We start from the raw sequence: 21089 nt of genomic DNA, 5'->3' as shown, positions 1-21089 counted from the left end.
TATGAGATTTGTTATGCAAACACTCGTTTTCAGCTTTATCTGGTATTTGGGGTTTTTGCTGAAACCCTTACTGTACTTTGGATACCACCTTGTTGAGGCAATTAGCAATTATACCTCCTCCTCTGAGAGATTTTATATGGAGGAAATACAGAATAATACCTTTGCAACTTTGTTCTATGATGTCTCTGCCTCTATTACAACAACCTTTTTGTATCTTGAACATCCTTGGGTGGTTAAGGTGCACTTATTGTTACTTTTTGGGCATGTTGTTTTGGTTTTGACTAAGCAACTTAAGAATATCACCCAGAAATCTGCCCCAAGGCTTGATAGTTACGAGTGGCAGGGCATGTGGGACAGCATGGGCAAATCCCTAGGGCAGTGGGCACCCCCAGTGTTTTGGAGTTTCCCCCCCGAACAAGTGCAGAATCCTGAAAAACTAGTTGCAACTGCCTCCATTAATATACTGGTCATGGCGTCACAATGTATGGAATGAACATCCCGTTGGCCAGTCGGGGTCAGCTGCCCTGGCCGTGGCCCCACCCCTCCCAGCCTCCTGCCCACATGGCAGAGCACTGGAAGCCGGAAAGGTTCCTGACAACCACAGGCACTACAGTGAGGAGAATTAACCCCTTCTCAGCCAAAACCAGCACAGTAAGCTAATACACTCTCCTTACACTGCCCAAGGTGCTAAGTGCCTACACACAGCCAGTCCTCACAGCTCATCTAGTGGCCTTTGCAGCTTTCATAGAATCATGGACTGTTTGAGTCTGGTAGGGAATTCTCGAGGTCATCTTGTCCAACCCCACTGCTCAAGCAGGGCTGCTCAGAACCATGACCAAGGCTGTTGCCTCTTTCAGCATTGTTCATATTCTCAGAAGAAGAGTTTACAACAGGGCCTCGCTCCGCTGTGTTTTCTCCCTAAAGAGCAGCGTTACCTACATGGACATAATGCAATTTGCTGCTATGGCCAATGCAAGGCTCCCACCAACACCACTTAAGTGCCATGACCTACAGGTTTCATTACCCTTCAGATCAAGATACTCACTGGTTACATTATACTGCAACTCATTACCCAGTTTCTTGGTCCCCCATACCATTCCCAATACATCTGCTGTTGGTCTTTCCCAGGCTCGGCACACAAGGAGGCTAGGGGGACCTTTGGTCTGTTCTGAACACCTGCTATTATATCCTGTCCTTATCTGCTTTTCCACAAAGCAGTAGGCTGGTAGCCCTGTCTCATTCATTCTCAAATCAGACCACAAATTGACTGTAAGCATCTTTTCCCTTACAGTCTTGCTTTAGACCTTCTGAGAGCGCAACTTTTTCTAATAATCATGTGGAAAATAGTGTTTTTGTGGACAATGATGTACCCACACTTAGGTAGGGAACACGAGAGCTACTGAAGCCTCTGAATGCACAGCCAGCTCAATTAGAATCCTCATGATCAAAATAGCTGCAATTTAATAAGGGCACAACTGAAATATTAAAGTTGAATTCTGCTATAGGAAGAAAAAACAAAGGGTCTAAGGTATCACTGTCACCCAAAGAACTTGACAGCCCAGCCTCATTTAAATAAAAAAAAAACCACTGAGGTTTTTAGGAGAGTTACTGCTTCACCTTTCCTATTGGGGTCAAGAATTGATACATGTTCTTAAGAGCAAAAACTACAAGAAAGACCAGATACATCACCTCATCGATCAGTATAAGTGGATTCTCTGTCTTGGACATCTTCAGACACTGGATGATTTTTCCTGGCATTGCTCCAACATACATCCTCCTGTTTTACCAGAGACTCTATTTAGGGAACCATTGTGAAGTACAGTACACATCACACAATGTAGCATGCAACTGATGGAACAAGTATATCCTGCTGGGAAACAAGTCTGTATTTCTTCTACATCTATCAAAAGCATTCTCCATCACCGTACTAAGCACCAAGACCCATCCAGTCTGATTCTAGATGTGAATTTTGCCACAATACTCCTGGACTGCAGCTTTTATCTTTAGTTTTAACCCTTTTTAAAATTAGAGGGAAGCAAAGAGGTAAGGCTGAAAACAGAGAAATCTGAATAGTGACTTCTTGCTTTTTGGGTAAAGAAACATTAGAAAAGGGAACGTTTCATTCCCTCGCTTGGTAGGGACAAAAAAAGGAAGATCAGTGTAAATCTAAAGATACACTGAAGGAACAAACTGCTAACAGCAAAACACAATCTTTCTGCTAGAGGGAACTGGCATCCAGGAACATGCAGAAGCAGAGCAAGGGGGTAACGACAGAGTGAATGCCAAGAGGCACAGAGCAGAGAACACCCTGACAAGTATATAAAATATTTCTCTCTGCCTCTGTATCACAGGGCAGAACCTCGCAGATGCAATTCACACTGCAGAACAGCTACTCTTCTACATTGTCCAACTTCGGTTAGGTTCCTATTTTGACAACATTAATAAAAACTGCTAGATAGAGAAACTGCTTGAGTTACACTGACCTGTGTCCTTTTATTTCTGCTACACCAGTCATCCCTCCAACACTGAAGCGGAAGTACTCTCTGTTTAGGGTTCTGGCAATGGAGCGGGCAATGCTGGTTTTGCCAACCCCAGGGGGACCATAAAAACACAGGATCTTCCCCTGGGTGGATCCTCACAGCTGGCTGGCTGCTATAAATTCCTGCGGAACAGATGAAGGACCAGTAGTGAACAGAGGGCAACTGCAGCCACAGCAAAACATATTTGTTATCAGGTCAAGAAACTATTAGAAAACGAGCATCACACACAAAACTGGTCCTCAAAGGAGTTGGGGAAGGCAAAAGGAAAAGCTAAGGATACTGGTGCACCTCTTTTCCCTCTGATTATTTACACAGTTGGTTGTCCATGGGTTTTGTGCTCTTGTGCTGGTTTTGGCTGAGAAGGGGTTAATTCTCCTCACTGTGGGGGTCGGCTACCTTTCCAGCTTCCCCCGCTCTGCCGAGTGGCGGGGCAGGGCCATGGTGGGGGCGGCTGACCCCGACTGGCCAATGGCAGGTTCATTCCATACCATGTGACACCATGACCAGTATATGAGGGGGGGCAGTTGGCGGCTCAGGAGCGGCGCGGTGTCGGGTCGGCGGGCGGCTGCGGCGCGTGCGGTTTGTTTCGGCGGTTCGTTCCCCCTCTCCCCCGGGACTTTGCGCCTCTCATTGTTCTCCTTTACACTGCATTTCTGTTGTTGTTTCTTTTAATTTTAATTGTTAAACTGTTCTTATCCCAACCCACGAGCGTTACCCTTCTGATTCTCTCCCCATCTACCGGTGGGGGAGTGAGCGAGCGACTGTGTGAGGTTGAGCTGCCGCTAAACCACGACAGCTCTGTACTCATCTCACTGGGAAAATTAGTCTCTCCCTCCACTGTTCCGGAGTGGGAAGACAGACTTCCTTAGTTCTCACCCAAGTTCCTCAAGATACATGCGAGCATCTCCTACTGTACCACTTCTTTGCTGACTTAAACTTGCATCTTTTCACACTCCTATGCTAGGCAACCCTCAGATAACACTCACTGTCGTGGTTCAGCCTCAGCTGGCAACTGAACACCACGCAGCTGCTCGCTCACCCCCCCCCACCCCTGTGGGATGGGGAAGAGAATCGGACGAGCAAAAGAACTTGTGGGTTGAGATAAGCACAGTTTAATGATTACAATAAAATGATAATGATAAATGATTATGATAATAATGACAATAATGTTAATATAATAAAAGGGAAAAGGAAGGGAAAGGGGAAAAAAGGGAAAAAAAACGCAGAAACACAAACGATACAACCGCTCACCACCCGCGGACCGACGCTGTCCGTCCCCGAGCCGCGATTGCTTCCTCCCTCCCCCGGCCAGCCCCTCCCAGTTAACATACTGGGCATGACGTTACAGGATATGGAATATCCCTTTGGTCAGTTTGAATCCGCTCTCTTAGCTGTGCCCCCTCCCCTCCCGGCTTCTTGTGCACCCAGCAGAGCATGGGAGGCTAGACATGTCCTTGACTAGTATCAGCGCTACCCAGCAACAGCCCAAAACATCTGTGTGTTATCTCAACAGGTTTTTTTTTCCATGCTAATTTCAAAGCACAGCACTATACCAGCTAGAGTGAAGAAAATTAACTCTATCCCAGCTGAAACCATGACACTCACCCATTGAGAAATCAAAAGATCACAGTTCAGAACTGAAGTCTCAACTGCTCATACACTTACAGTGGGAAATCACTGTGCCAGTGGGCAGAGTTGTGGTTCCCCTGTAACACGCTAGTTATTTAGAAAGATGAGCCTTGAACTCTTCCACCTACAGCACTGAACTCCACAGCAATGCTATACAAGGACAATAGCACCAACCTAATTAAGGCTTAAACCTGCATGGATATTTCTCACTACCTTAAAACCATCAGCCTCGCTTGCATTGCTGCAACTGGGGAATCTCCTCTGCGTGGAATTAATCACATCAATAATCAAAACCACAGACTTGTATGATGCAACTCCATCTATTTCCATATAAAGGCTGGGCCTAGTCAGCATGAATAGTGCTGACAAGCAACATAAGGGACTGATACCCAGAAGGGGTTATCTGCTTGCAAGTGTGCAACAATAGGCTTACCATAAATCATTCAAAATAATAAATGAGATTGCGAGATTTAGTCACAAGTCTTGGGCACTACTAGGGAAAGAAGCCCCCTTTGGCTGCCAGCGAGGAGATACTTCACAACCTTTATCTTCTTCTAGAAGAGACAGGAACAAAGTAATTTAATAAAAGCAAAATCCCAGGATGTCTAAGAATTTACTATTCATTACATATAATGACATCGTACTGTTAGCTTAGGAGATGCCTACACTGTTCCTGTGCACAACGACTACTGAGGTGGCCTAGGTACCATCAGTGCTGTCCCCAGGGTAACAAAACTCAGCTATATACAGCTTGTGGGAACAGCAAGAGAAACCACCTTACTACGCTCTTCAGAAGGAAATGGCCACGTTGAAGGCCAACTACACTCAACAGCTTCACCAGATCTGCTAAGCTCCCACCACAATTTGTTAATGCAAAGCCAGTATCTGCAGCTGTCTCCCCCCCACTTTCCCTTTCATGCACTTGCTCAGTACGATACAAATCCTGCCAGCACTAGGATTGTCTTTCACTGCTTGAAAGCATTGGCTGGCTACAAGGAGGAGCCTATTTCTGTCCCCTGGAAAGGAAGGCAGCTCCCACAGCAAGTTGTTGAAGTTGTTGCAACCTGTTGCAAATACCTACTCTTACCTAAAACAGCTTCCCTAACCACAGCAAGCACAGGTGGGACATCCTCAGGCAAAAGTGACAGAAGTTGTGGAACAAGGCAGTACTGAAAACCACCCTGTCTGGTTCTATGAGGGCTTTATTGCATAGACTATAAACCCTTCAGCAGTCAGCACAACTCTGGAGATAGGTAAAGTCTGTGAGGCAAACATGCATCTTCGCTAACCTCCCCCCTCTTAATTTTAGAGGCATGAGTAGAGGTTCAGTGTGTTTTGAAAAGCCAGTAACTTTGCCAGTCAAGCGGAAACATTTTAATAATCTCTGAATGAATTAAAATCCAGAGACTGCTTCCCTTGGACACTTATTCACTTGCTCAGCTTTAAGTAGGAAAACAGTACATTGCTATGTGAAATCAGAATATGACATTCATTGCCACGAGTAATTAAACACATTAACTGATCACCAGAACATTCTGTTCTTTGATTCAGCTTTCTGTTTGATCCACGAATTAACACAAATTCAATGGAGAGCTGCAGTCTGAAACACAACCAAAATGCCTGATGCTAAGAAGTGTGTGAAACGGAACACACTGCCTATTCCCGCCAAGCAGTGTGTGAAATGGAACACACTGCCTATTCCCACCTTACCAGAATTCGCTTCTTGACGTCATCCATTCCATAATGATCCTCCTCCAGAACTGCTCGGGCTCTGGTCAGCTCCAGGTTTTCCTTGCTACACTTACCCCACAGGGTAGATGTCAGCCAGTCCAAGTAGTTCCATGTAACACTAACAGAAACACAAATGAGAGTGATTTGACAACAACCAGCTCATGCCATCCTCCACTGCCTTCCAAAACAACCTCATCCAGAACAAGTCAGATATAAACTACTCGTGGAAGGGAGACTATGAAAAGAACATCATTATCTGGGCAGTCATTGCTAACCTTTCATTATGGTCTTCATCCCCTTGTTCCTTCCCCCAGTTTTTGCTTTCCTGAGACAAAGAACCTCCAACATACTATGCAAAGACCTAGATTTCTGCACACAACTTCCCTGTATGATTTTTTGGTGTGCAGCTGGTTCCTGTCTGAAGACAAGCAGGACTGTTTGTAAGCTCTGCACTACTGTCAACTGTTTCGATCAGGTCACAAAACTTAAAGATAAAAAAACAGTTTTCTCGGTTTCCCCAGTGGATCAAGAACATAAAGAACAATTCCTGGATCAGAAGCAAGGAAAAACAGCTGGATGTACAACACGACAGAGAAGGATTTAAGACTGGGAGATAAGGATGTTAGTGCAGCAGCTAACGGTTGAGATAATCAGTTAAACAGACTGCTACTGAGGAGAACACCAGTGCATAAAAGCAGCACTCATCTGTTCTAAACCTCTGCACACTCAGATCAGGGATTCAAATGTACAGGGAGGTCTGCAAGATGCAGTAAATAGCAAATTGTGCACTGTTGTGAACACAGAGAAGCACGGCCTTCCCATGTTGGCTGGCTGGTTCCAGGATTCACTCTACGGGGACCAACACACCAACAGAGCTTTGGCTTTTTTCTCTCAAGTACTTCCTTTGCCATCTTAGAATCACAGAATCATTAAGATTGGAAAAGACCTCTAGGACCATCAAGTCCAACCATCAACCCAACACTACCATGTCTCCTAAACCATGCCCTGAAGTGCCACGTCTACACATCTTTTAAATACCCCCAGGGATGGTGACTCCCCCACCTCTCTGAGCAGCCTGTTCCAATGCCTGACCACTCTTGCAGTGAAGAGGTTTTCCCTAATACCCAATCTAAACCTCCCCTGATGTAGCTTGAGGCCGTTTCCTCTCGTCTTGTCACTAGTGACTTGGGAGAAGAGACCAACACCCACCTCGCTACAGCCTCCTTTCAGGTAGTTGCAACCACTGTTATTACTCTGAGGGAAAGGGAAAGGCACTATGCTGGCTGTGAAGCCCAGTGCGTCTTCCCTAGCTTCCTCCCTCCTCCCAGCATATGATTATCAAGATATTTCTCATCCAAATGACACGTCTGCCCTCAAACACAGTCTTTTACTCCATAAAAGATATTTTGTTTTGGAAGCAAAGATCCAGGACGTTAAAGTGCTGACGAGTCCACTGACCACTGTATTTTCTAGCGCATATTGCCTCAGCAGACAAGAAATGTTTGAAGCAAGCTCAGTTTCTGACAATCCATGTCACGGATTACGTGGTATAAGCTATTCACTCCTCTGCAATTTCAACCCTGCCCCAACGCTTCAGGGACCACCTCAGGTAGCTTAGCCAGCGTCATGTGTTAGCAACTAGCTTCGCTTCTCTCACATCTAATGAAAACACCTAAGTACAAGAGAGAAGAGCCAAAATTAAGGGTTGAAGGAATCACTGCACATTTCACGAAGGGTAAGGAACCACACAGTTCGTATCCACAGCATTAGGCTGCAAGAAAAGACCTAAAATGATCAAGAGAGGCAAATACAGTAAAACAGGAGATTTGGAGAACAATCCTAGAAATAGCTAGGACGTGATCACATGCTACATTAGGGAAAACAACTATGACAAAAAGAGAAAAGAAGCTCTTAAGGTAAAAGCTTCACAGAATTGTATTGATTTCCCTCATTCTCCCAACTAACCCTGACAGCAGAGGACAAAGCCATACACTCACTTGAATTCTGAGGAGTGATTATCCAGCAAGCCCAGCTTGTTCAACTCTTCGTCAATCACATCCATGATGTGTTTTGGCACTACCAGCTCCTTCAGTCGCTCACGAAATTTCTATAGCATCCTTGTCCTCTTTTTCCAGACCTAGCTCTTTCTTAATGATCTTCAATTGCTCTTGGAGAAGGTATTTGCGGTGTGTTTGCTTAATCTTCTCCTCAACCTAGATACAGCAATGAAGACAGTAACTATTCTGTTCCTGGCACAACCCATCAAACATCAAATGCTTCCAAATACTTCTCAGTTATGACCTTCTCAGCAACTGAAAATACTACTCTGAAGTCATTTGCAGCATGTTCCAATATAAAAAATGACTCTATGACACCGTCCAGCTGCCTCCACTGGCCATGATTCAGTACTTCAATGTTTTGTTTATGCTGGGGAGACCAAAAGATTGGCAGACTAAGCCAGATGTGATTTCTCTAGTGCCAAATAGAAGGGAATAACCACTTCTCTCGATCTGCTGTCTACACAACTGCAAACAGAGCCCAGTACGCAGCTGGCCTTCCTTGCCACAAGGCCAGACTGCTAATTCATGGTCAGCTACCTGGTACGTGGGGGCCTCAAAGTCCTTTTCTGCAAAGATATTTTCCATCCAGTTGGCAGCCAGCCTGTCCTGTTGCACAGGGTTACTCCAGCCCAGGTGTGGGACTCTGAATTTCTTTGCTGAACTTGAGTAGGTTCTTACTGACTCCCTGAGAGACACCACTAGTAGGTAGCTCCAGTTAGCCTTTATAGTGTTGATCACAACCCTTCCTGCCCAGTAGTCTAGCCAGTTTTTTCACCCACCTTGTACTACATCCTTCCAGTCTGTAACATCCCAGTTTGGTCATAAGAATACCATGGCTGCCCACAACAAAGGCCTTGCTAATGTCAAGGTATACAACAGTCACTGTTCTCCCTTTGCGCTCTAGGCCTTCTTATCGGAGAAGGCAATCAGGTTCATGAGGCACAGTTTGCTCTTGGAAAATCCCTCTGGCCCTTCCAAACCATGTCCTCCTTCATTTGCCTGTACAGAGCTTCCAGAAGGATTTTCCCCATAATCCTCCCAGGGACTGAGGGCAGGCTAACATGTCTGTAGTCTCCCCGATTCTCTTTCTTGAAGATGTATATGGCATTTACCTTTTTCCCCACTTACCAGGAACCTCCCCAATCACCACAGTGTTTTAAAGATGATTGAGACAACAAAACAATGACACTGATAAGCCCTCTCAGCATCCTTGGATGCATCCCATCTGGTCCCACAGACTGCATGTGTCCAATTTGCTTAAGAAGCCTCCAACAATCCCTACCCCGGTCCAAAAGCATTTTGCACTTAACATGAATTTTTAAAGCCCCAATTATTGGGAGTTAATAAACCCAGGAACTTTTGGCTCTGTATACACAAGTCTCTGTACTTCATATACTTACTTACCATTTTGATGCAGTTATTGTTTTCTGATTAAAACCTACAAGTCAGTTCACAGTGGTTAGCAGAGGGTCTTTTAAAATAGCATTGTGCTATTTACACTATTATGTGCTATACATAATATTATTTTCATAATATATATTTTCACACAGATGCTTGGAAAACTGCAGTCCTCTAGGATTGGCATGAAATTACAACTTGGACGCAGTTTAACAGCAGATGCCGTGGCCTCACATCTTGTTACTTTTACAACACGCACGAAAAATCTAATTTCTAATGGAAGAAAACTAGCAGATCTTAACTCTAAAACAACTTCCTCTTAGAGTGTGTACTGTTGTCTTGCTTTAAAATTCTTCACTGGACGTGCTAAGCATCACAGTGGTGGACATGATACAAATACACACAAGGTATGTGTTACTTGAAAAACTTACCTCCCTTCCAAGATGCTGCTGAAGTTTGCTCAGCTCATATTCCTTCTTTAGAAGGGAAAAGGCTTTGTAAAGCCGTTTGGGAATCTGGAAACAATAGACACAAAATGAGTTTTCAGACACTTGGCAACTCCCTGGGAGAAAGGGAGAATAAAAAGTTCCCAACAGGTTGTCTGGGAGAACTCCCCAGCACCTGGAGATGTAAAAAGACAAACCACATAGCAATTCTACAGCATGCAACCAATGCGCTAAATAATTATTTGCTACCAAAGATTCAGAGCATTCAGCCTTTCCCTTAGGCAAGTTATTAACAACTTACTGTATCCTTCAACAAGAACCTAGTCACTGATATTAACCTACCATCAAACATAGTACTGAAGTCCTCTCTCTACTGAGGCTGGTAACGAAACTATGACAGATAACAGACATACTTTTGATTCAGTTAGCATAACTTTAGTTAAAAAGCTTCATCTTACACTGGTTTCTTCCAAGATGTCTTGAAGTTCTTGTGACTCTGCCCCTGTTAGTGCTGTACCCATGTCACTCAGATAGATAGGGTTATCTACCACATGTTGTCCAGCCTGCATCATCTGAAGTACAGACTCCCTGAAAAAATGGTAATAAAACCCAAAACGATCAGTAAACTTTTACATTCGTAACTCCTTATAGAGTTATTTACTTTTTATGACAGAGTAAAGAAATGAAACACAGCTCAGTTTCATAGCAAAAATAACTATTTTTTTAAAATTTGACTAAGCCAATACTCAGTAACAAGCACATAAATCACTTGATAAACGATCGCTAATAAATAAAACCAAATATTTGAAATGCTCTCTTAACAGTTACATAAAATTTTTGTGTGCCAGTATGCCAACATTCTTACAATGCTCATATTACATGAATCAGACCACAACACTTACTGCAGCGAGCTTCACTTCGACCCAGATCACCTGCCATAGGACTTATCATCCTACCTTGTATCCAAGTTTCACATCAGGTTTTCAAAGCTTCCCGTTTCCAACAATGGATAATACTTGCATCCCAAACCAAAGTTGTACGTGACAATTCAGCAAATATCTCTTCTTCATTACAGCAAAAGGACAAATGGAATAGATAATCTCAGCGTACTCCAGCCTGAGACCACGCTGTTCCCAAAGCAGGGCAGCATGGGAAATACCTGTACAAGGGGTTCAAGGCAACGATGTCCCGGATTGTTTTGACAATTTCTGCAGTAAGTGCCTACGAACACAACAAAGATTTAATCAACAAAAAGACTGGAAAAGGACAGACAAGGCCTCAGTACAAATATCACATTCCCCAACCTCTCCAGCACGGGAGCACAGAAACACAGCCCCTGGCCACCCTTCGGCAACGGTGTGCTGCAGTGGTACTTGGGGGGGGCGGTTATTCTTCCTGGGAGACAAGGAAAGGCAAGAAAGGCTATAGGCTGGCTTCCTGCGTGCACAAAATTTAACGGTTCTTGGCCAAAAGATACGATCAGGTTGACTGCTCAAGTCACCTTGGAGCAAAGACTCAGTTTGCTAAAGGAATATTATACAGAGATTTAAGCACAGCTCAACCTCTTCATTCAGCAAGTTTTTGAAGTGACCAGTTCTAAGGAATTGAGCTGTTGTAATGAAAAAATCATTATTTTCATGTAATCTCCTCAGGCAGTGACTATGAGAAGGAGGAACTGGTTTTTGAGGTCTGAAATTTGAACCTTATTTTAGAACTCTTCCTTTTAAGCAAGAAATGGAGATGCAAGTCTACAGGACAAGTCCAGGCTTGCATGACTGTTCACTCACTTTAACCTCTTCTGTGATCTGAAAATCTTCATGAACCACGTTCTCTACTTCTACCATGAGAACTTCCTGCGAGGAAGCAGCTACAGGATCTAGTACCACTTCCACAGCTTGGTCCTTTGCTCCAGGCTCCTCTTCAGCCTCTTTCTTAGAGCGCTTCTGTTTCCTTCTAACTTTCTGTTTGTTCTCAGGCTCCTCAGGTTCAACCTCTAGTTGCTTGTTTATATGAATTCTGATAGCCAAAAGAAACCAGCTACAATCAATTCTCCTGTTATATGTGATTTCAGCTCTTCAGGGTGAAAAGGAAAGTCTAAGTTGCATTTTGAGTAAACTAAAATTCCAGACTTTGACAAAGGTGACTGGTTGTACACGTTTTGACAAGATTTAGCTTTTGGTTAATTTTGTCAAAATAAGGCTTGATTTAGTAAAACAGTAATAATCAAGTTAACTGACCACCGAATTAGCCTATTGGTGTGCGAATGAAAGGCCAAGGGCAGCTGAGAGCACCTTTATCAAACTGTGTTAGCTTAGACCAGTTGCAGAACTACAAAACCAGATTTTTAGCGATTGAAAGAAGAATAATCTAAATAATGGTGGTGAAAATACACATGCACACAAAGCTCAATATCATGGACTGTCTGACGTCTCAGTGACAAGTTGCAGCACACGAACAGAACAACTAACAAGGCATCATTGTGAATAGGTCTGTTCAGAGCTAGTTTCTCTAGCTACATGAACCAACAACTATGATGTGGATTCATACCCTCTTCTTGTCTCTTCTGAAAAGGAAGCTCACTGTTTCACTTTAATTCTGAATATAATATTCTGTTATTTCAGTTTTCTGGTTCTCAGCGATCAATCTCCCTGCTTTAAACCACATGTGCTCCATTACTGTAATACTCAATATTACACACCACGTGTATAACGGGACCTTGAAGTCATTCCGTACCTAGACATTTGAAATTTTCATCTATTACACAAAGAGATTTTGTAGATTACGATTTTGAAAGAGATCAAACCCACAATATATTCCACAATAATTAATTATTAATCCCTAAAAAGGGACAGGCAGGATGACATGGCATAATCACCTTCCAAAAATTAGTTTCCCTGTTACTGCTTTTAAACCTTTCTGAATTTTGCCTGCTCTGTGGGCAACCTCACGTCAGACGTTTTCAAAACAGATTATGACCTACAGTTCTCCAGAAAGGGATCAAAATCTTGCCTCTCCACTGGCTTAAAAGGTTTCCCCGCTAAATACAAGTGCTGGACAAACACTCAGGAACTGCAACAGCTTTTGGCAAAGTTCTTACTAGGCTGGGAATAGAGTCAAAAAACCCTTGTGGTGTAGCAGACTCCCAGCTCACAGGATAACTGCCGTTATGCACAGGGTGTAGATCTTATTTGCCATGTAATCTCCTTCAAAAAATAAGACCTCCTCAACTACTCCGACTATCTGCCACCAGCAACTTTTGACTAATTTTGACTGCTCTTGTCAATAGAATAGAGTCTCAGACAATTAGATTCAAAAACATTTTCTGGATTTGCTGGGTTGCTGGTGGTGGAACTCAGTTGCTGGGTAGAACATCATCCCACCGCAGGACAACTGGAAAGGAGTTTGGCAGCAGCCAGCTGGCCAGTCAGCATATAAATATCTCTGGATTGACTACAGGAGCTGCTGCCCTGACCCAGAAGGCATGCTAGAAGGTGGATGGGGAGAGCTAAGGCAGGGATTTAGAAATGAGAGGACCCATACTTGCAGGACACTGCATTTCATTATTTTGGCTGCTGATATAAGAGTTTCCTTTTCTATATTTTCCCTGTGAATGCAGCGCGCTCCTCGGGTCTGATATCCAGTGTGGTCCCTGTGGACATGACTGACCAGTGCTCTGTGTCTCAATCAAATAAATAAAGACCAATTCCCCACACCTTCCAAGTTATAGGGAAATATTTCTATTCCAAGTAAACCAAAACCAACAGCTGCCTATTTCCAAAATCTAATCAAACGAGGTTGTGCTTTGATAGTGCAGCAGGACGTCTTAAGACTTCATTTGGGAAGGAGCTGACTTGCAAACTCATGCAAATTCAGCTTCGAGAAGTACTGCCCATTCTTTGCTGTCCAGAACAAATGCAACTGAAGCAAAGTGAGTGGGAGGGGAAAAAAAGCAATGCTTCAAAGCAAAACCCACTCTGAATCTGTCTCCCCCACCATGTTTCTGCCCTTGTATTTTCCCTTCTACTGGAAAATAATTTAATGCTTTCAAAACCACAATTTTAGCTCAAAATACTTTTTAATACTTTTAAAAATATCCTTTTAATACTGGCACAAATAGCTAAATCTATATTCCCAACAATAATTTTATCTTCTTCAATTCAGTTCTGGGACAAGGTTCCGCAGACAAGACGTAATTACAGTTCTGGACCACATTTTTTTTAAGCAAAAAATACTGGCTTGAATTAGTTCCAGAGAATTTCCTTCACCATTACTAAACCTTGCTGCACTTGTCAAAGAAACTGCTACACTTCAGCTTAATGAATGCTTGCCTGCGTCACATTACGGTTAAACGAGAATGACCACAGAACGGTTTGGGTTGGAAAGGACCATCTAGTTCCAACCCCCCAGCCATGGGCAGGGACACCTTCTACTACACCATGCTGCTCAGAGACCCACCCAACCTGGCCTTAGCTCTTCCTTTTGGGGGCTAACCTGTCGCATCTGTAATAGCGCTCAGAATATTGGGGCTGGAGCACCGGAGCACTATCAGGTTACCTGGTAGTAACAAAGCAAAAGCTCGCCATACAAGAGTTGTGTACAAAAATCCATATACATGGTGAAAACAATAAAGGCATCTGTTTACAAGGAAGTCTGGTGAGATGCAGTGAAAGTACAATACTTGCCTCCGGTGTCCCATGACTATCATATGCAACTTGTCTCCAAGGTCCTGCATTTCATGAATCTGTACAAAAGTTCCCATCTGGTAGATTTCATTCAGATCCTCCACCACATCAGATTTATTGCTATTGAGAAAAAAAAAATTGGAGTAGATATTCAGAATCTTGAGAAAGCAGGTAAGATTTAAAAAAAGAAAGAAACAATCATTGGTTGCAGAACTTTAAACTAGACGCAGGAGCAAAGACCCTTCACTTTATCCCCACCGTTACCACCACGTAGCCCCTTTCCAAATCATCCAACTACCTGGATGGCTCATCTCCCTCCCAAATAACAGCCGCCTTTTCTAAAGCAAGCCCCAAGTTCCTCGCAGAGCTGGTGGTGGCAATGAAAACTGTCACAGTAAGAGGATGGCCCAAGCCTATACACAATTTCTGTAATGCTATCCAAGGCAGGGAATTTCAGATCATAGCTTTTAGTGTAAATGCAGCCTAGCCATGGAAATAGCTTATTTTTAAGAAGATCAAGAGAAACGACTAACTTATCATCCTTTTTAAGGAAAACACCAGCATAAGGCTGGGCAAAACGAACTTTCCTCCTCAGCAGCTCAACCACCTTCTTATTTTTTACCTAGGACAACAATAGGTATGAAGTCAGAGGTGGGTATTCCATAGGCTTTGCACCCTCAGTGTGTAAGGCCAGGCATGGTAAAACCCTATGACTGAATTATGAAGTCTAATCTTGGATTTTTCTAGTCTCGCCCTCATTAGGGGACAGCAAATTGGAAGCGGGGGAATATTAGAGAAACTTGAAATTTGAGTATTTAAAACGAGTCGCTGAGTACGTAAGACAAGCTTGAAGACAGGGGGAGAAACTAGGCCTAATCTGTACAAGTCTTACGAGCAAGAAACCTCTCAGTCACTTGAACACTTTATGAGAGTTTCTGTTGCTATCACTGTTCCCTTCCCCTTCCCTACCTGTATGTCCCAGCTCTCCACTCCTACTGGGGAGCTAGTCCAATCTTCCCCATCAATTGCCTGAATTCTGCCCACCCACCCTAGTTTAAATCCTCTCCTGCACCCACCAGCCTACCCAAGTCCCTGCTTCGAGTCCCAGCCAGTATTTCTTCCTGCTTGACTTTCTTACTCCCCTGTGCTCCCTGGATGCCACACATCTGTCCCTGGCAGATCTCCCACACCACTGTAATTGTTATCATAGCAGGCAGAACCCTCAGTCACCGAGAAAACACCTCCTTGTTAACTTTGCTGTTGCATGAAGTCATGTTGCCGACCACGGAGTGTTCTTTCAAAGTGATGGACATAAGCTGCACTGCTCAACACTTTTGATAACAAACAGCTTGGCCTTGACAGAGCAGCATGAGCAAAACCACTGTTGTTGACCTATTCTAATCTTGGCACACCTATTTTCATTTTGCACAACGTCTAGTAAAACTATGCTTGCCAGTGTCACAGACATCAACAGAAAGAAGAAAATTAGTAATTCCATATTGACTGTAGAGACTTCATGTTGTCAGGAAATAAAGTATTAAACAGAAGCACAATGAATTCGCAGGATAAGAGAGAGCATTTAACAGATATCTTAATGTATGATACTGTTAACCTGTGCATTGAAATTAATGACTTACACACAAAATTGTCATATGATTGCGTGCCTAAAGATCTTGATGTTCACAAGTCCATGGGGCCAGATGGGATCCACCCGAGGATACTGAGGGAGCTGGCAGAGGAGCTTGCCAAGCCACTCTCCATCATTTATCAGCAGTCCTGGTCAACCGGGGAGGTCCCAGATGACTGGAAACTAGCAAATGTGACACCCCTCTACAAGAAGGGTTGGAAGGAGAATCCGGGGCACTACAGGCCTGTCAGCCTGACCTCGGTGCCAGGAAAGGTCATGGAGCAGATCATCTTGAATGCCATTACACAGCACATGTGCGGGACAACCAGTGGATCGGGCTCAGCCAGCATGGGCTTATGAAAGGGAGGTCCTGCCTCACTAAACTGGTGACCTGCTTAGTGGATGAGGGGAAGGCTGTGGACGTTGTCTACTTGGACTTTAGTAAGGCCTTTGACACTGTCTCCCACAGCATTCTCCTGGAGAAGCTGGCTGCTCACAGCTTGGACAAGTGCACTCTGCGCTGGGTTAAAAACTGGCTGGATGGCCAAGCCCAGAGAGTGGTGGTGAATGGAGTCAAATCCAGTTGGCGGCCGGTCATGAGTGGTGTTCCCCAGGGCTCAGTGTTGGGGCCGGTCCTGCTCAATGTCTTCATTGATGATCTGGATGAGGGGATTGAGTGCACCCTCAGTAAGTTTGCAGGTGACACCAAGCTGGGTGGAAGTGTTGATCTGCTGGAGGGCAGGAAGGCCCTACAGAGGGACCTGGACAGGCTGGATCGTTGGGCCGGAGCCAACGGTATGAGATTCAACAAGGCCAAGTGCCGGGTCCTGCACTTGGGTCACAACAACCCCATGCAACGCTACAGGCTTGGGGAGGAGTGGCTGGAGAGCTGCCTGGAGGAAAAGGACCTGGGGGTGTTGGTTGACAGCCGCCTGAACATGAGCCAGCAGTGTGCTCAGGCGGCCAAGAAGGCCAATGGCATCCTGGCTTGTATCAGGAATAGTGTGGCCAGCAGGAGCAGGGAGGTGATCGTGCCCCTGTACTCGGCACTGGTGAGGCCGCACCTCGAGTACTGTGTTCAGTTTTGGGCCCCTCACTACAAGAAGGACATCAAGGTGCTGGAGCGTGTCCAGAGAAGGGCAATGAAGTTTGTGAAGGGTCTGGAGAACAAGTCTTATGAGGAACGGCTGAGGGAGCTGGGGTTCTTTAGTCTGGAGAAGAGGAGGCTGAGGGCAGACCTTATCGCTCTCTACAACTACCTGAAAGGAGGTTGTAGCGAGGCAGGGGTCAGTCTCTTCTCCCTAGTAACAAGCGATAGGATGAGGGGAAATAGCCTCAAGCTGCGCCAGGGGAAGTTTAGGTTGGATATTAGGAAAAACTTCTTCACCGAAAGGGTTGTCAAACATTGGAACAGGCTGCCCAGGGAGGTGGTTGAGCCTCCATCCCTGGAGGCATTTAAAAGAAGGATGGTCGTGGTGCTTGAGGATATGGTTTAGTGGTGGCCTTGGTAGTGATAGGTTAGCGGTTGGACTCGATGATCTTAAGGGTCTTTTCCAACCTTAACAATTCTATTATTATAATAATATATAATCTTCTCCTTCCCCCAACACATCTAGAAAGACACTACAAGTTGCACATGTTAGATTTGGACATGCAAAAAAAAAAAAAGACTATTGTAAAATAACTTTATGACAAATAACAGTACAGGAATAGGAAACTACTGATTCAGTTCTTATTACATTTAATCCAAAATCAGATAGTGTAAATACTAGTGAGGAGCAAAAATACGAGTACTTGTTCCAAAATTGTTGCATTTCAATAGGAAAAAGTATTTCTGGCCTGTGAGTTCAAGTCACGTATCAAAGATTAAATTTATAGCTCTTGAAAACACATATAGAAGTGCAGATCACACTCGGAAATTTTGAGATTACCATCCCCATCTCTCAGCCCCCTCTCCCGCCATAGCACTGTTGCTCTACACTGAACTCATGCTTTCTTCTTGTAGCTCAGTTTTCTGCTTTCACAAATATTGTTCTTGGTGCTGACACAAGCCCATGAAACTAAACCAAGGACACATTTGCTTAACCTTCAGAAAAAGAACACAGAGAAGACAGCAAACTCTTAAAGAGTTTCTGCATGAATCACTGACCTTCCCTGTTCGAAGCGGCATTACTGACACTGATGCAATACTTATGAAACTCAAAGCCCGTAACTATCCCAAAAGAAACCACTATTCCGATACGGCCAAGCTACCTAGTTTGAAACAAACACCAAGAAGCAGGAGGCTGTACAGCGTTACACACCTTGCTACCCTCCCCAGTACTCTGCAATTAAAAGAAATCTGTAAAGACAAACCGTGGCTTTGAGGAGAAAAGGTCGCCCCGTATTACCAGAAGCCGGGAAAGGAGCTCATGCCCCTGCGCCCACGGTCAAGGGCGGTTACGCCGCCCACCAGAAAACCCCGGCCGAAAAACTGCCGCCCCCCCTTGAGGGGCTCTCGGCCAAGGGCAGGCAAAGCCGCCCCACGACGGCCCCCCGGCCCCCCCACCACCCGCCCCACGACGGCCCCGCGGCCCCGCTCTCCCCTCCCCGCCTCACCTCGATGATTTTGATGAAGCGCGGGAAGACGGGGTTGCGCGTCCCGGCGATGAGAGGGACGTTGGGGAAATGCTCCGGGACGAGCAGCGGCGTCAGCGCCTTCATGACCGGCCCGGCACGGCCCCGCCGGCGTCCGCCCCGCCGCTGCCGCTGCCGCCCCGCGCCGCTGCCGTCCTCCAGCGCGTCGCCCCCCGCCAGGCCGCCGGGGCTCCGCTGCGGCCAAGAGGCGGCGACAGCCGAGCCCCAGCAGCGCCAGCCGCCAACGCCCACACAGCCGCAAGCAGCGGGCAACCGCCATACTTCCAGCGCGCGCCCCTGCGACACTTCCGCCCCGCTCCCCGCCTCGCCGCGGCCCGCCCTGCCGAGGGGCGCGTGACGGCGCGCACGTCCGAGGCTTCCGGGGCTCGCGAGTTCGCGCCCCGGCCCCGACCCCTGCCGGGAGCACGACGGGGCTGGGGACATCTGGGGGGGGGTCCGGGGGGATCCCCTCCTCACCGCCGCCGTTGCCTCAGGCCGGCCAACGCCTGGTCTCACGACGCCCTGGCTGGGGGCAGCGGGTGCACAGAAGCCAAACTGTGCTGGGTGAAACAAGTGGGGAAAGGGGCATACAGCCAAAAATGAGAGAAACTCCCACTGGAGAAGGGGCTCGGGGGGTCCCGTGAATGTGGCTTTGGCCACTGCCCCAGCCGGACCCTCAGCAGGCCGAGGCCTCAGTGGTCACTTGGAGGCAGTTGCCCAGGACCGTGTCCAGGCAGCTTTGGAGTGTCTCCGTGGACGGAGCGCCCACAGCCACGCCAGGCACCTGTGCCAGCGCTCAGCCGCCCTCGGTGAAAAAGTGTTTCCTCGTGCTAGGAGGGAACCTCCTGTGCTTCAGTGTGTGCCCATTGCCGCTTGTCGTGTCACTGGGCACTGCTGAGAAGAGTCTGGCTCCCTCTTCTTTACACCCTCCCTTCAGGTGTTTATATACATCGGTAACATCCCCCTGAGTCTTCCCTTGCCCAGGCTGAACAGTCCCAGCTCTCTCGGTCTTTCCTCATGAGAGGTACTCCAGTCCCTTCATCGTCTTCATGGCCCTTCCTTGGACCCTCCACTATGTCCTCTTGCACTGAGGAGCCCAGAACCGGACACAGCACGCCAGGTGTGGCCTCACCAGTGCTGAGCAGAGGGGAAGGATCACCTCCCTCGACCTGCTGGCAACACTCCTCCTAATGCAGCCTTTGCGACAGGCACGCTGCTGTCTCGTGTTCAACTTAGTGTCCACCACGACCTCCAGGTCCCTTTTCTGCAAAGCTGCTTTCTAGCTGGGTGGCCCCCAGCTTAAACTGGTGCATGGAGTTATTCTTCCCCGGGTGCAGGACTTTGCATTTCTCTTTGTTGAACTTCATGAAGTTCCTGTCAGCCCATTTCTCCAGCCTGTTGAAAGATTGAATGGAATTTAAAGATTCAAGGAAGCCTTGAGACTTGTCTCAGTGGTATCTGGTGAAAGGACAAGAGGCAATGGGCACAAATTGAAATACAAGAAATTCTATTTAAACAAAGAAAAAGTTGTGTTGTTTTTTTTTTTACTGTGAGGGTGATTGAACAGTGGAACAGGTTTCCCAGAGAGGTTGTGGAACCTACATCCTTGGAGATGTTCAAAATCCAGCTGGACAAAGTCCTGAGGAACCTGCTGTAGTTGACCCTGCTTTGAGCAGAGGGGTTTGACTGGATGATCTCCAGAGATCCCTCAGCCAAACTGCCTCTACCACACAGGAGACTGCACAGCTGGGAGGGCAGGAGGTGTGGACTTGTCTGTATATGCACCCCAAGTACACTAGTAGGCTGTAATGGCCCTGGGAAGCCTCACCTGGGGCCCCTACCCACACTTATGAGACCAGGAGCTCTAAGCTCAGCCCTAGGCCTTCATAGCCTGAGCTATATCACTGGAGGAGTACAGGTCTCTAGTTCAGCAACAGCTGTGACCATGCCTGGCTGTGGTCCCTGTTGATCTGAACCCCAATCCCCGGACTAATTTTTCAGAGCTTGACCTCAGCCTTGCCTCATCACTGAGTGCCTGCCCAGCAGTCACCAGACCTGGCTTGACCTCAGACCTGCTTCATCACCATGCTATTGTTTTATGGTCTGGACTCTTGGCTGGACCTGGTCATCATCTCTGAGTCTGTGCTGCTTGTCTTCCTTGGGTACTGTGGGACCAGGCCCTGACTGGTGATGCCCTTGCCCCATCAGCTCTGTTATTCACCTCGGTTCCTGTCCCTTAGGGAAGGGAAGACAGAAAAAAGGGTTACCTAAAGGGAAAAGATATAACAGCTTTCATTTTGCTCAGATACCATGCCATTAATGTAACATTTCAGTGTGTAATGTAAATGTGCCTCAGAGAC

General features: G+C 46.1%; 1 protein-coding gene across 1 annotated transcript in view; it reads right to left on the bottom strand.

Annotated features, from left to right (window-relative positions):
* LOC135316365 (lon protease homolog, mitochondrial-like) overlaps positions 1-19056 on the bottom strand; it is a 38779-nt gene extending 19723 nt beyond the window's left edge. The window contains 13 exon segments of the mRNA XM_064469580.1: positions 1690-1777; positions 2484-2662; positions 5880-6018; positions 7898-8008; positions 8010-8113; positions 9790-9873; positions 10263-10392; positions 10964-11025; positions 11592-11820; positions 14487-14606; positions 15020-15108; positions 18712-18922; positions 18924-19056. Of these exon segments, the coding sequence (XP_064325650.1) occupies positions 1690-1777; positions 2484-2662; positions 5880-6018; positions 7898-8008; positions 8010-8113; positions 9790-9873; positions 10263-10392; positions 10964-11025; positions 11592-11820; positions 14487-14606; positions 15020-15108; positions 18712-18922; positions 18924-19009 (1632 nt within the window). The 5' untranslated portion in view covers positions 19010-19056.
* Between the last annotated feature and the right edge of the window lie 2033 nt (positions 19057-21089).

Source organism: Phalacrocorax carbo, chromosome 19, assembly GCF_963921805.1.
Source record: "Phalacrocorax carbo chromosome 19, bPhaCar2.1, whole genome shotgun sequence".
Lineage (NCBI taxonomy): Eukaryota > Metazoa > Chordata > Aves > Suliformes > Phalacrocoracidae > Phalacrocorax > Phalacrocorax carbo.
The sequence above is the reverse complement of the archived record's forward strand: the minus strand, read 5'-3'. Positions and strand labels throughout refer to the sequence as shown.